Source organism: Berghia stephanieae, chromosome 4, assembly GCF_034508935.2.
Source record: "Berghia stephanieae isolate SIO BIC M18660-M18661 chromosome 4, UCSD_Bste_1.3, whole genome shotgun sequence".
Classification (NCBI taxonomy): domain Eukaryota; kingdom Metazoa; phylum Mollusca; class Gastropoda; order Nudibranchia; family Aeolidiidae; genus Berghia; species Berghia stephanieae.
The window spans coordinates 80,158,003-80,174,057 of NC_088363.1; the positions used below are offsets into that span (position 1 = coordinate 80,158,003).

General features: G+C 34.4%; 2 protein-coding genes across 2 annotated transcripts in view; one reads left to right on the top strand and one right to left on the bottom strand.

Moving 5' to 3' along the window:
* The window catches only part of LOC144971353 (uncharacterized), a 113,555-nt gene that overhangs the window by 50,981 nt on the left and 46,519 nt on the right, over nt 1–16,055 (top strand). The window lies entirely within an intron of this gene.
* Nucleotides 6,905–16,055, bottom strand: part of LOC144971352 (G-protein coupled receptor dmsr-1-like) — a 59,076-nt gene continuing 49,925 nt past the window's right edge. Inside the window, exon 2 of the mRNA XM_078912086.1 lies at nt 6,905–8,681. Coding sequence (XP_078768212.1) covers nt 7,036–8,334 — 1,299 coding nt within the window. The 5' untranslated portion in view covers nt 8,335–8,681 and the 3' untranslated portion in view covers nt 6,905–7,035. The remainder of the gene's footprint in view (nt 8,682–16,055) is intronic.

The window sequence follows — 16,055 nt, forward strand, 5'->3', positions numbered from 1 at the left end:
CTTGGCTGTTTCCAGTATTTCCTGTGTGAGGTGTCTCCAATATTGCCGGTCCTCTGCTAGGCTTCTCAGATTTTCAAGGTCCCCTGCCGTTATGAGACTAATGCTTTGTCCAAGTGTTGTGAGGTTTTTGTTTAGGATCACAGGGAGTGTTGTGATCGGTCTTCCTCTGATAATTGTTTTATAATTTTATAGACCTCCGCTCCTGGCAGATTAGTATTCAGTTTGAAATGAAACAAAATGATATTACATAATTAATGATGGCGGACAGGAAAGTTTGAATGAGATTAAGGCATTTATAGTATATGACAGTGACATTGTGATATATACATGCAGTTTACACATATACCCTTTATATATATATATATATATATATATATATATATATATATATATGTATATATGATATGAATGTAGGCTATATATATACATTTATATTATATTATATATATACATATATATATATATATATATATATATATATATATATATATATATATATATATATATATATATACACAAACACATTCATTGCCAGAAGAAAACAGTGGAAAAATTCTGACGATGTTTTAACCCAAGTTACATTCAAAAACATTCAAAATGTCACAAGCAACAAGGACGAAATCATACGTTTTTATTTTCCAACTTTATCTAAAAACCCCTTGGTCACACCAAAGCCGTTCAAAAATCAGGGTTAGAGTGGAGACAATAAGCGTTATCCTCTTATCATCGAGGACTATATTATACAGCGTGAAACGGACAATAGCAATACGCTTCAACAGTCGTAACGTCACTTCCCTCGTAATGACGCATGGTAACTTAGTAACTGGCTCTAAACTATCGGGACAATTACGGACTCTCTTATGAAATATTTCTCCGACGAGCATAAAAGCGTATCCAGAGGGAAAAAAACCCATTATAAATCTGATCATATTTTGACTTTTACACATTCTGATCACAAGACATTTGAAAAGTTCTAGCCAGCATGAAGAATAAATAGTACCAATTTTCTTTGTTTAGAACCACGATGGCCGCCGTTGCTGGGCGACGTGACATCAGACTATTGAATTCAATTGTTAAATGTACTCAAAGCGCTTCAAAAGAGGTCCCAATCCAACAGCAACTCTTAACATATAGGACGAGCCATGACGCCTGACAGTCAATATTACAATTCTTTCCGATAACGCTGTCATGGGCTATGTACTCATTTTGCACCCGAGTACGGTGAAAGATTGTGAGTAAAAGAGTCTTTTCCAATGACTCAACTATGCGCAACTCAGAGAGGATTTCGAACCCTGGACCTCCTATCTGAAGGCGAATGCCATACCATAAGACCACATAGCCACACAAAATCTTGCCTTGTCATAAAATTCAAGCATTATATGGTCAGGGCCGGATAGGTGACAGTGAACGTGGATAATTTCTGCAACCCACGTTGTATCCTTGGGTAAGACACCTCAGTCCAATCTTTGGGATTTTTTGACAAGCCTTGGGGTCATGTTAATTGATCGATATTTAACTAGTTATCTGTGGTACTCTGGAAAATCCAGGATTTAAAAATGTTGGTAAAAAAAATGCGTTCTTCAAAAATCGATCGATTTAAATGACACAGATAAGAGAGTTAATAGTAATAATAATAATAATAATAATAATAATAATAATAATAATAATGATAATAATAATAATAATGATAATAATAATAATAATAATAATAATAATAATAATTATATAATAATAATAATAATAATAATAATAATAATAATAGCTATAATAATAATAATAATAATAACAATAATAATAATAATAATAATAATAATAATAATAATAATAATAATAATAATAATAATAATAATAATAATAATAATAATAGTAAGTAGAAATAATAATAATAATAATAATAATAATAATAATGGCAATTTGTCATTTAGTTACACTTTTTATAACGTTATATGATAACTATTACATTGAACAGATATTTCACTCCTACTTATTTGGCCATTTAATTCGATCAATATCTGAAGGACGAGATTTCTTGCCAACTTTTTAAATACATGGTTTTCCACAGTTAAATGCTTGAAGGATGGGATTATTCGCCAAAAGTTTTAAAATATATTTTGTCAGAGGACGGCTATAAAAAAAAATAATATAAGGGTTCCAAAAGGTACTTTCTCATCTGAAATTATTATGTCTGCTGTAGCTTAAGGCTGCGAACTGAGTGCATTCAATTTCCACTCCAGTCCGTCTTGCCCTCCATTTGACCTTTCCTCTCAGTCGGTCTCTTATTTTCTCGTAACAAAGTGAGTGCATCTCACTCGTTTTAGATGCCGAACCGTACAGGAATCGAACGCGAACGTTTTATCCGGGAATTAAAATTTATTTCAATTTGCTACCAAGTGAAACAACGACAAGAAGTTTCTTTGCTATTGTTTTTAGAACACATTTGGATGATTAGTTCTCACTAATGTTTGAATAGTAATATAGATAGAATGCGCTTGGCCAAGGAGTTCACAACATTGCCATCCGGAAGTATAACGGACCAACACACAAACACTGTGTAACCATGAACTTTTATAGTCTGGTTCATACAGTTTAGTGAGAACAATTCACAAACGCGGATGGCAAAAACAATAACAAAGGCCTGAGTGACGTCATCTTCGAACTATCTATAAACGTTTTAGGTTACACGTACTTTTGTTTGATATGTGTCATGTGTTTGTTGTGAGTTAACTACATAAATATATAGATAGAATGCGCTTGGCCAAGGAGTTCACAACATTGCCATCCGGAAGTATAACGGACCAACACACAAACTCTGTGTAACCATGAACTTTTATAGTCTGGTTAATACAGTTTAGTGAGAACAACTCACAAACGCGGATGGCAAAAACAATAACAAAGGCCTGAGTGACCTCATCTGCATACTATCTATAGGTCAATCAGGTCTTTGTTATTGTTTTTTGCCATCCGCGTTTATGAGTAATGCTCACTGAACTGTATTAACCCGACTATAAACGTACATGGATACACACAGTTTTGTGTGTTGATCCGTTCTACTTGGCAATGTTATGAGCTTCTTAGGCAAGCGCATACTATCTATAGATGCGCTTGGCAAAGAAGCTCATAACCTTACCATCCGGAAGTATAAGGGACCAACACACAAAACTGTGTGTATCCAAGAACGTTTATAGTCGGGTTAATACAGTTCAGTGAGCATTACTCATAAACGCGGATGGCAAAAAAAACAAAAACAAAAAAAAACAAAAAAAACAATAACAATGACTTCGAACGATCTATGGCGTCAATGACACACGAATTATTCACGTACAGGAGAGGAAATTGATTGCACTCAGTTTACAGCCTGACCAGTGTTGCTCATTACCCGATGTTCATGTATTTCTTTTGGAAAGCCAGTCTTGATCACGTATTACCCGAGGCCGGGACAAAAGATTGTCGTTGTGTCGAATGTGACGGAAACAAAAAGTTAGGGTTTTTAATTTTGTTATTAATTTATGGAATACTTGTGAATCACATACCAAAATACTTGTTTTGATTATTTTTCTGTTTCAATTGGATTCAATAGTCTGATGTCACGTCGACCAGCAAAGGCGGAAATCGTGGTCCTAAACAAAGAAAATCTGTACTTTTTATTTTTCATGCTGACTAGAACTTTTCATATGTCTTGTGATCAGAATGTGTAAAAGTCAAAACATGATCAGATTTATAATGTTTTTCCCTCTGGATACGCTTTTATGCTCGTTGTAGAAATACTTCATAAGGGCGTCCGCCAATGTTCCGATAGTTTAGAGCCAGTTACCATGCGTCTTTACGACTATTGAAACGTATTACTGTTCTCCATAGAATCACCATATGGTGCCCTTTGTATAGAATCGCCTTATAGTGCTGCTGTTATAGAATCTCCTTGTAGTGCCGTTGAATATATATTCGCCTTATAGTGCCACTGCTATAGAATATATATATATATATATATATATATATATATATATATATATATATATATATATATATATATATATATATATATATATATATATATACATATATATATATATATATATATATAGCCATATGCAAAAGTAAGTTCACAAACTTTCCTCCTTTATATCTTTGACACAATCCAAGGATAACGTTGTGGCATACATAATTTAAAAGATTAATTAATTACCCAGCTCACGAATTTGTTTATTTTTCTATCTTCCCCCATCTCAAACAACGGATGAAATGCTCAGAATTTGAAACAAGGAAATTTTGACTTTGCAAAAAATATACACGAGTAGGAATGTAATGGAAAGCGATGCCCAGCGATGAGAGTGTACTCAGCAAGAAAATGTTATTATATTCAGCTTAGAAAAATGGGATGAGGGTATGTGGTAGTTTGGGGTGGAATTTTCGTTATTATTCTTCTTCAAAGAAAATGAAATCATAACACTTTTTATGCATGGCAAGGCACCATGGCAAGGGACTCGAATTATTCTTGTTAGGAAATAATCATTTTAACGGCTATGTGGTCTTGTGGTATGACACTCGCTTTCGGATCGGATGGTCCTGGGTTCGAGCCTCACTCGGCGCATAGTTGAGTCATTGGAGAAGGCTCATTACTCACATTCTCTCACCGTACTCATGTGTAAAATGAGTACCTGGCCGTTAACAGCGTTTTCTCTGTTCGTAAAAAATTGTAATATCCCCTAACATGCGTCATGTCCCGTCCTAAATGTGAAATGTTGCTGTTGAACAGAGACCCCTTGTAAAGGGCTTTGAGCACAATTAGTGGATATTGCGCTATATAAAGCTAAAAAAACAACTCAATCTATTGAACGATTCATTAAATCCTCGTAAAGGCGGGTAATTTCCCTGAATTGAGTTGAAGGAGGGGGTGTAAATAAAGTTGTGTCAATTTGCAGACTCAATTTTTTTATGTCAAATCTTAAACTTTCAATATCCTTATATGCAGGGAGTTTCGATGAAAATACATTGGATAATGAAAATAATGAGCTTTCCTTGATGTATAACAAATGATAATAATTATTATTTTGTATCCAAATATTATGAGTGTTTAAACAAGTGTGAACTTATATATTATACTTGCATATGACTATATATATATATATATATATATATATATATATATATATATATATATACATACATATATATATATATACACATATATATATATACATATATATATATATATATTTATATATATATATATATATATATATATAATGTAAATTTTCACTCATATATATGAGTATATATATATTTATATATATATATATATATATATATATATATATATATATATATATATATATATATATATATATATATATATATATATAATGTAAATTTTCACTCACATTTTTTGCCGAGACGACTCGTTTCTGTACGAGTCGTCTCGGCAAAAAATGTGAGTGAAAATTTACATTACATATTAGCTCTAACCACCATTATCGAGCACTTTCGTACCTACAAGTACCCACCAACACTCATAAATAAATATATATATATATATAAGGTGCGAAACTGGAAATAAGTTGAAAAAGTTTTAAGGCCTATATTCACTAGACTATAAATGTTGCAATTCTTAACTGTTACCACAATCACACTCAAATATTGAGATTTCTTTATTTTGAAAAACATCAACTCTGCCACTAGCATTGTTTCATTCAACGCATCGCTAGTAATTTGTTATTACGAAGGATTTAGACGTAATTTTCGAATTTTGATGTCATCGAGAGATCTTGCATTTTGATTTATGACTATGTGTAGTCTTGTGGCCCGTGATCCTATTGATTTTCGTATGTTTTAATATCGAATTGACTATTTAACTCTCTCCTTACCAGTTGTTTTTAGAATTCACTCCCATCCAACACAAGAATAGACCTTTCTGACTCAAACAAAAAGTAGCAAGTGAGCTCTATAACACAGTGTTTAGTATTTATAGCTGTAATCCAAACATTTCTTTAGATTTTGTGATGTACAAGAGAAATCAGAATGAGAAAATTGTCTGTTGCATCGTAACGAATGTGACGATTTTCCTATGGGTGGTAAGGAGAAGGGTTAAACCCTGCTTCTGTGTAAAACTTTATCCAACTCGCATAGATCATGTTGTTGGACATCATTGCATCAGACACTTTAGTCCATTGGATCAAGCCAAGAATTATTTGGAGACCATTAGGCTTTAGAAATATATTAAATATGATTTTTGCTTGTATGAAGACAGTGTAACATTGTAAGACGATTACTGATTTATTTCTCATCAAGACGGGGGATCTTCCTATATTAGTCATCCCGCAGTTCGAGGTTTAGAAACCCTTTATATCGTGTATTTAATACGACTTTGGTCTAACCGGCATATCTAGGTCTTAACCAATTGAGGATTTTAAAAATCAAACTTAGCAGATGGATACTAATAAATTAAGTTTTCGTTCTTGTTGCTTGTAAATGTTCAATTTGTATTGTAACAACCATCTCTCTCTCTCTCTCTCTCTCTCTCTCTCTCTCTCTCTCTCTCTTTCTCTCTTCTATCTATCTCTCTATCTATCTATCTCTTTCTCTCTCTCTCTCTCTCTCGCTCTCTCTCTCTCTCTCTCTCTCTATATATATATATATATATATATATATATATATATATATATATTTATATATATATATATATATTATTTTATTTTTTTTTCCAAGTATAAGTATGATCAACTTCTACAATATTGTTTCGAGCATTCACTCTCATCAGCAAAGTATAAGTATAATATATATATATATATATATATATATATATATATATATATATATATATATATATATATATATATATCTACCCTACATAAAAGGTGACATTTATTCTTGTAGAGTGAACTTAAGAGTGAGGTCACTAGGTGTCCGAAAACTTAAATCAGATGACATGTCTAAAACGGCATCAATAGATAATAATGTCTCCAGATAACGGCCAACCGGTCACTACTTCGCAACAATGTATCTACTATCTACGTGAGGGATCAAGCTCCCCCTTTGCCGTAGTCATAACTTGGTGGTCTTTTGGTCTTCAGGAACGTGTGTCGTCGTTGTCGTAGTCCTTGGAAGGCCTCCACGCATTGTCATCACCTCAGAATGACACGACTTTGATCGTGTGGTGTGATATTTCTTGACACACCAAAATTTATTGATGTACATCGACATAAATTGCTCTCTAAACTGCTGGCTCATCGCACAGTACAACACAAAATTTATTGCGTTGTTGAGAAGAGACGCAAAATCTATAAGATCTCCGAGGTAATAATGATAATCGTCAAAAAATCCCTTGACAGATGCAGAAATAACTATGAGAATTCCTTGAGGAAGTTCTGTGCCGATGAAGAGAATGAGAACAACAAGAAGCATGTGTGTCGTTTTCCATTGCTGAACCATAGCGGACAAGCGTTGTCGACGCCGGATGTTCTTCACTCGCATGTGATAGATAAGATGGCCGCTGAAAATAAAGATCAGAATGCAAGGGACAAGTTTTCCCAGAATCCCGTAGATGAGATAATTGGTGAGGACGAACGGTTCGATGGATTCTGTACCGAGTTTGTTGTCACGAAGTCTGTAGAAAGACGTGTTCAAAGGCAGAGGTGGATGAGGCTCGATAACTTGTGTGAAATAATTGGGGATCAAAACTAAAGTTGAGATGATTATCACGACGAATATGATGATTCGAACTCGGCGTATCCGTCTCTCTTTCGCCAAAGGTCCCCTTGGGCAAGGGCGCCGGATTTGGCTGTACCTGAAGGCTGCAAGACTAACGGCCATCCACATGGAAATAACGTGCGTGGTGGCCATTAGTTGGAAAACGGCCACCAAGAAGAACAACCAGGAGTAAGAGAACGCCTCTGGATTGGAGATAGGATCTACGGGTGGGCAGTTGAAGTGAAGGACGAACGGAATATACGGAAGCATCGTGAGGATGTCAAAAATGGCCAAAGCGATGAGGAACTGGTTGGTTGGAGTTCGCATCTCCTTAGTCATCAGTACTGATATATTGATGAGGTTCGTGATAACACCGAATGTGCACACAGTGACGCTAGCGTATCCGTAATAGTCGAGAAACGTTTCGTGGAATTTATGTAAGGGGTCGTTGAACGAATGGTTTCCCGTGTTGGAATCGTCGTAGTAATACGCGTTACTTATATTGATTCTCGAGTTTGGTAGGATAGTGATGTTGTTACTCGCCGGAACGTATGCCAAATATGGATTGGAATCCAAAGGCGTGTGATAGTGAGGGTGACGGGGAAAAGAGTCTGGGCTGAGCCCGTTAGGCAGGGAAAAATTAGTGATGAGCATTTTTTGGCGATGGCTGATGATGACCTTTGATTTCAATATGATCGGAAATCTTCACGTCAAGTACCCGTCAAGTGATAACGTTGTTGAAGTTGTTGTTGTTTTGGTCGTTGTTGTTGTTGTCGTGGTTATTGTTGTGTTCTTGTGACTGTTGTTGTTGTTGTTATTGTGATTGTTGTTTGTGTTGCTGTTGTCCTGGTTGTTGTTGTCGTTGTGTTCTCGTTGTTGTTTATATTGTTGTTATTTTTATAAACGAGAGGTTAGTAACAATTTCCAGTAACATTGGTGTAATCGGTCGAAAGTTTAAAGATGTTTTGATGTTGCCATGGTTACGTTGATTACTGGTCACCCTGAAATAGACAGAAGACTCCATTGAATGATGGATAATAGAAGGATGAGTAAGGGAGAAAGTGTGTGTGTGTGTGTGTGTGTGTGTGTGTATTTGTTTGACTACGTGTGTGGTTGAGACAGCACAATCCAGAAGATACATTATATTCAGTTATAACTGAATAGATAAAGGAAAAAACATGTATCCCACCGCATCACAAAATGATAATGGTGTTGAAGATGATAGTTATGACGATGATAATGCTGCTGCTGCTGCTGATAATGATGATGGTGATGATGATGATGATGATGATGATGATAATAATGATGATGATGATGATGATGTTGATAATGATGATAGTGATGATGATGATGATGATTATGATAATGATGATGATGATTATGATGATGATGATAATAACAATAATATATATATATAATATATATATATATATATATATATATATATTAATAATAAATTTATATATTACTATTATTGATAATTAGTAAAACAACAACAACAATAATAATAATAATAATAATAATAATAATAATAATAATAATAATAATAATAATAATAATCATAATAATAATAATAATAATAATAATAATGATCATAATAATAATAATAATAATAATAATAATAATAATAATAATAATAATAATAATAATAATAATAATAATTATAATAAAATTAATAATAATAATAAAGCGCTTTGAGCACATTTAGTGGATATTGCGCTATATAAAGCTCAAGTTAAAAACGATGTTAATTATTCTCAATAAACCACAACTCTGATTCAAGACTCACGTCATTGATTAAAGATTCGATTTTCCCCATCTAAATTTCTCACCCCGATACAATACCGTTTCGAGACGGTCGGTCATATATACGATAAGAAAATCAGTTGAAATAATGAGAAGTATGAAGTTTTGGTATTTTGAAGTTAAAAAAAAAATTTAAAAAGTGAGTTTATATTTTGCGTAATATCCACTAAACGTGATCAAAACACTTTACAAAAGCCCCATGACCAAGAGCAATACGTTACATGTAGAATAAAACATGAGGCAATATTACAATTTTATTCTCGGACAGAGACAACGCTGTTAAGAACGAGGTACTTATTTACATCTGAGTACGATGAGAGCATAATGTGAGTAAATGTGAATCATTTCCAATGACTCATCTATGCGGTATGCAGAAAGCAAAGATTGAATCAAGGACCATCGATCTGAGAGCGGGTGTCATATCACTAGACCGAATAGTGTAAGAAATTATGTATATTCTTCTAAATAAAACAAGGGGCCTGATAGCTCAGTGGGTAGAGCACTCACTTCACACGTAAATGGACCGAGATCGATCCCGGGTGCAGTCGAGATTTTTTCTGCCCCCCCCCCCCCCTCCCCACCTGTCTACCCAGCAGTTATTGGGTAAAGGGGTCTGTTAGATATGGTGGGATTGACTTTACAATAGACTAGCGTCCTATATAAAGGGTAGCAAGTAATTGCTGTTGTCCGTTTCACGCTGTGGAGACCGGGATAAACTCCTGCTCCATGGACCCAGTGGCTCGGAATGACTACTTACTACTACTTTTTCTAAACAAAACATAATAAGAGTGATAACCCTCATCTCATTGACTACAGATTCAACTGTTAGCATCTAAATAGCGCGGCTATGTGGTCTAGTGGTATGACACTCGCTTTCGGATCGGAAAGTCCTGGGTTCGAGCCTCACTCGGCATATAGTAGAGTTCTTCCAAAAGGCTCTTTACTCGCATTCTCTCACCGTACTCAAGTGTAAAATGAGGACCTGGTCATTAACAGCGTTGCCTCTGTCCGAAAAAAAATGGTATTATGTCCTAACAGACGTCATGTCTCGTCCTCAATGGTAAGTGTTCTTGTTGGTCAGCGACCCTTTGTAAAGTGCTTTGAGCACAGTAACACTTAACATGTAAGACGGGACATGGCGCCTGTTAGACAATATTACAATTTTTCAGACATAGAAAACGCTGTTAACGGCCAGGTACTCTTTTTACACCTGAGTATGGTGAGAGAATGTGAGTAAAGAGCCTTCTCCAAGGTACTCAGGTATAAAATGAATACTTGGCCGTTGACAGCGTTGTTTCTGTCGAAAAATTGTAATATCGCCTAACAGTCGTCATGTTTCGTTCTACATCTTACGCGTCGCTGTTAGTCGCCTTTGTAAAGAGCTTTTAGCACATTTAGGGGATATTGCCCTATATAAAAGCTCAAATATATTTTTTTATTGAAAAAAAATGGAATTTCAGAGACGCAGAAGACATACAAGTTTATAATTAGTTCGTTAGATAATAATAATAATAAACCAAGAGAGCCCCCGATCACGGCGACAGGAAATCGTGGCCGTCCACGTTCTCATAGGGTAATCACACGGCAGACATAATATTGGATTGGTCTAGTGTTGCGGAGGAGGGATTTACATATATTATTATACATTAATATTAAAAAAAAATCCGATGAAATGGGGACAGATAATCAGTGTGTAATGGAAAAAAAATTGCATATTGGATTAATAACTTAGGATTAATAATGGATTAATAATAATAATAATAATAATAATAATAATAATAATAATAATAATAATAATAATAATAATAATAATAATAATAATAGTAATAATAATAATAATAATGATGATAATAATAATAATAATGATAATGATAATAATAATAATAATAATAATAATAATAATAATAATAATAATAATAATAATAATAATAATAATAATAATAATGATGATGATGATAATAATAATAATAATAATAATAATAATAATAATAATAATAATAGTAATAATAATAATAGTAATAATAATAATAATAATAATAATAATAATAATAATAATAATAATAATAATAATAATAATAATAATAGATATAGGCATAAAAAAACTATCATTTTTTAAAAAGAAAGCAATCATATAATGCTCTGTAAAATAATTCAGGCTTGGGTTGCTTCTTAAATGTTAGAACACTAGGAGCAGATTTTGTTCTAAAATTGAGAGAATTCCACAGGCGTGGAGCTGTACATTGAAAAGCATTTTGTTGATTAAATACTGATGCAGTTTATTTCTTTCATTAAAATAGATTCTGATTACATTAAAACACGACTAGGTTTTTATATGCTATGCGTTTAGGTAAAATACTCACAACATCCGTCAACCAAATTAAACATACCAACGCATATAATTGTGTGTAACCGCTAACGTTTATAGTCTGATGGAAATTAGAGAGAACGAATCATTAGTAAGAGTAATTAACAAAGAACTGCGTGACGTCAGCTTCTCTCGTTTTACAGACACCAAAAATATATTGCAAGAAGGACCTACGTTAATTGAACATCATCCCAAAACGGTGGAATGTTATAGGGCTGGGCGGGTTTGGGGGGGGGGGGGGGGATAAACGTGCTGAAAACGAATTAATCACTAGCATTGTGAGATTTCAACGAAAGGTACTTATGGAAATCAAAAATGTTCTTTTTAAATGTTATGTAAGCAGTTTTCTAGTTAACTTCTAACCGTCTTGATTTTTACAATTGGTTCAAAAATAATTAATAGATGAATAAAGAAGTAAATAAATAGATAAATAGATGAATAAATACATAAATAAATAATTAAATAAATAGATAGATAAGTAACTAGATAGATAAATGGATAGATTAATCGATAAATGCATCGAAAAATTAAAGAAATTAGGTGTACAAACGTGAACTATAAGAATGGACAAAAAGCTTTACAAAATGTCAATTTTACATCTAGATAAATGTTTTAAAAAACAATTTACAAAACTCAGGATCAAAAATATAACAGCAGTAAAAGTTCGAATTTACCTTCCGTTGATATTCTAAGTTATGACGCCTATGAAGACGATTCCCCGAACCTATCTCCTCTCGTTCCTTTAAACACGCTACTTTTACAATTCATGCATTAAAAAAGCATCTCCCCAGCTCGATCATTGAACAAACGTAACATTTTTCTTTAGTTTCACAATAATAGTTGCGTTTGCATCGTGTTTATATACCCTCAGAAAGACTATATCGGACCGAGTTTTTCAATTATATAAATACAAGTTTAGGATTAAGTTAGCACGTCACACGTATGCGCAAAACACACACACACACACACACACACACACACACGCGCGCGCGCGCGCGCGTGCGCAAAACAAAACAACAAGGCAGCAACAAAACAAAGCAAGGATAAAAATCTGTGCCATCCGCAGACACCATTTCTGAGTTGAATGTCACCATTGTTTGATCTGTTGATCCCTACGACTTCCGTATGTGACACGTTTCTATAATCTAGGAATCTTTTTCCACCAAAATACTCAGCTACCCAAATGGGTTTTCTTTTAAACAGACTTTAGTCCCTTTTCAACGCCACGAAAGACATTTTCTTTTTATAGAAACTTGGTCATTCGTGTGTTCTGAGATAATTTTGACTTGTAGATTACTTAATACACTATTTCCTGTTTCAGTAATCGACTTCCGGTTGTCGTGGACAGATATCCCCAGTCACCAATTTTGAGCCATTGATTTGAATTCTTCTTATTCCTTTATTATTTGTATTTGACGGCACAGAATGTGCTGTAATCCAGAAAATTTAAGGTTTAGGAAGTGAAAATAAAACAAAGTGTCTTTGAAAGAGGACTGGTTAGTCATTCAAACACGTCATCCGAACAAAAAGTCTTGTTATAAAGATTCAGAAAAGACAAAACAATAAGACAAGCATTCACAAATTCATCCTTGAGGGGAAAATGTCATTTCGAGTCTATTCCAAGGAATAATCCAGTCGTCAGTTTCAATACAACGCTGCAATGTGAGATAGAGAAAAGGACATTGCTACAAGTTACACAGTGTGGCTCAAAGAACCAAATTCGGCATATTATGGGTACGAATCTCACACTATTGGGGCTGTGCCATGCTACAAAGTAGCAGCTAGAAAAAAAAGATTAGATATCTCTTAATTCTCAAAGAATGTACGAGGAGGTTAGAGGCATTTGAGAAGTGGATGTATCGATGTTGAGGGGTATCATAGACAAACAAGTATACGAACGAGGAAGTGTTGGAGAAGGTGAGACGGGGAAGAATATTGATCGATACCATCCGAAAGAGGCAGTTACGGTTTCTGGGATATGTGTGGAGAAGAGACAGAATAGAAAAGTTGGTAACATCTGGGATGATCGAAGGACAATGAGCTAGAGGAAAACAAAGAATGACTTATCTAAATAACCTAAGAATGGCCAAATGTGACTTAAAAAGCAACACAGATTTCATGCGTACCGTAGAGGATCGTGATTCGTGGAGACAGCTGACCGGCAACGTGCTCAAGAGTACAAGCCACGATGGATGATTATTTCACAATCCTCCAGTAGGAACGATTGTCTTGCATCCCTGCAGCAAATCACTACTACCGCTTTTGGATCGGAAGGTCCCGGGTTCGAGCCTCGCTCGGGACATAATTGGGTCCTTGTAGAAGGCTCTTTTCTCATACTCTCTGACCGTACTCAGATATACAATGAGTACCTGGCCGTTAACAGCGTTGTCTCTATCGGAAAGAATTGTAATATCGCCTAACCAGGCGTCATGTCGCGTCCTAATTGTTAAATGTTGCTGTTGGCCAGTGATCCCTTGTAAAGCGCTTTGAGCACGTTTAGTGGATATTGCCCTATATAAAATCTCATTTCCTTTTTTTAATTATGAAAAAAAAAATCACGTAGCCTATTAAATAATTTGGCCAGAAAACACTTCCTTCAAGTATCTATTGAATAAAAGGACCTTCATCTCGACAAAATCTCTCAAACCTTGGATTTTTTGCATCATACAGGTTTGAAGGGGTGTGTTACATATGGTAGAATGTCAGGATGACCATGATGCTTACAATAGGATTCAATTGTCTGATGTCACATCCGTCCAGCAACGAGCAGCTTGGTTCTAAACAAAGAAAATCTGTACTTTTTATTCTTTATGCTGGCTAGAACTTTTTCACGTGTCATGTGATCAGAATGTATAAAACATGATTAGATTTATAATGTTTTTCTCCTCTGGGTACACCTTTATGCTCGTCGGAGAAGTATTTTATAAGGGCGTCCGCCACTGTTCCGATAGTTTAGAACCAGTTACTAAGTTACTATGTGTCATCCCGAGGGAACGGCGTCACGACTGTGGAAGTATATTGAAATCTAAGCTTAACTTAGAAAACTTGAGTGAAAATTAATGCCTTCTTTGAAAAGACTGTTTCATTTCTTCAAACACACAAAGATTAATTAATTTTCTAATTCTGATCCGTTTTTTTTTCATCGAGATAATTTTGGCATAATAATTTATAATATATTTTGCATTGATCTCTCCAAACGTTTGATCGTTTGTTCAAATAAACGTGATATTCATTTTGCCTCGAGGTCTAAATAAACAACCGCCATAATATATTTTCCAGAGCCATGTGGGGTCTCATAGAAAGAAATTACAGGTTGAAATTATAAGATGGTTCCTTACACACCCCCCGCCCCCGCTCCAGCCCTGACTGGTCCAATATTTATCCATACCAACCATTTTCAGGATTTTCCTCAAAACGTCATTATCACACAATATAAAATAGAATTGTAAAACTCTAATTCAAAGGGAGTAAGAACACGCTAGATAGTCTATACATAATTTTGTAAAGTTCTTACAACCATAACAAAAATATTCTTCAAACTCTGAGATGAGCAAAATAAATCTAAATGAGAAAAATGTCGGTTGCATAGTAACAAATGTGATGATTTTCCTATAGTAGGTAAGGAGAAGGTTAATGTTAAGTAGCCCAGAGGTCTGATAGTTATCATAACTAAATAAATGTTACAGGGCTTGGATGTCTAGCCACACAGCACACACGAGAGAAGGCCATAAGTATGGCAGTGAAAGTATTGGAGGAATAAACCAAAAATAAAAGGAATATAACAGCATAAAAAAAAAGAACAAAATACCAAACACGGAACGTTTTGGGCTCAAACCCCTTCTTCAGCCGACAACAAAAAAAAACCCCAATAAAGACATAACTATTTTACTAAATTCCAGGTAGACGACAGAGATATTTTGTAGTTCAGTATTTGACAAAATCCACAGACATGGCAAAGATAAAGCAACTGACCAATTATTCTTTGACAAAAATCCTAGAGGGAATAATGACAAAGATATAGTAATGAAATAGATAGATCAGTCGATTGATGGATAGATAGATAGAAAGACAGACAGACAGATAGATAGATAGATAGAGAGATAGATAGATAGATAGATAGATAGATAGATAGATAGATAGATAGATAGATAGAGCGAGAGAGTGAGAGAGAGAGAGGGAGAGAGAGAGGGAGAGAGAGAGGGAG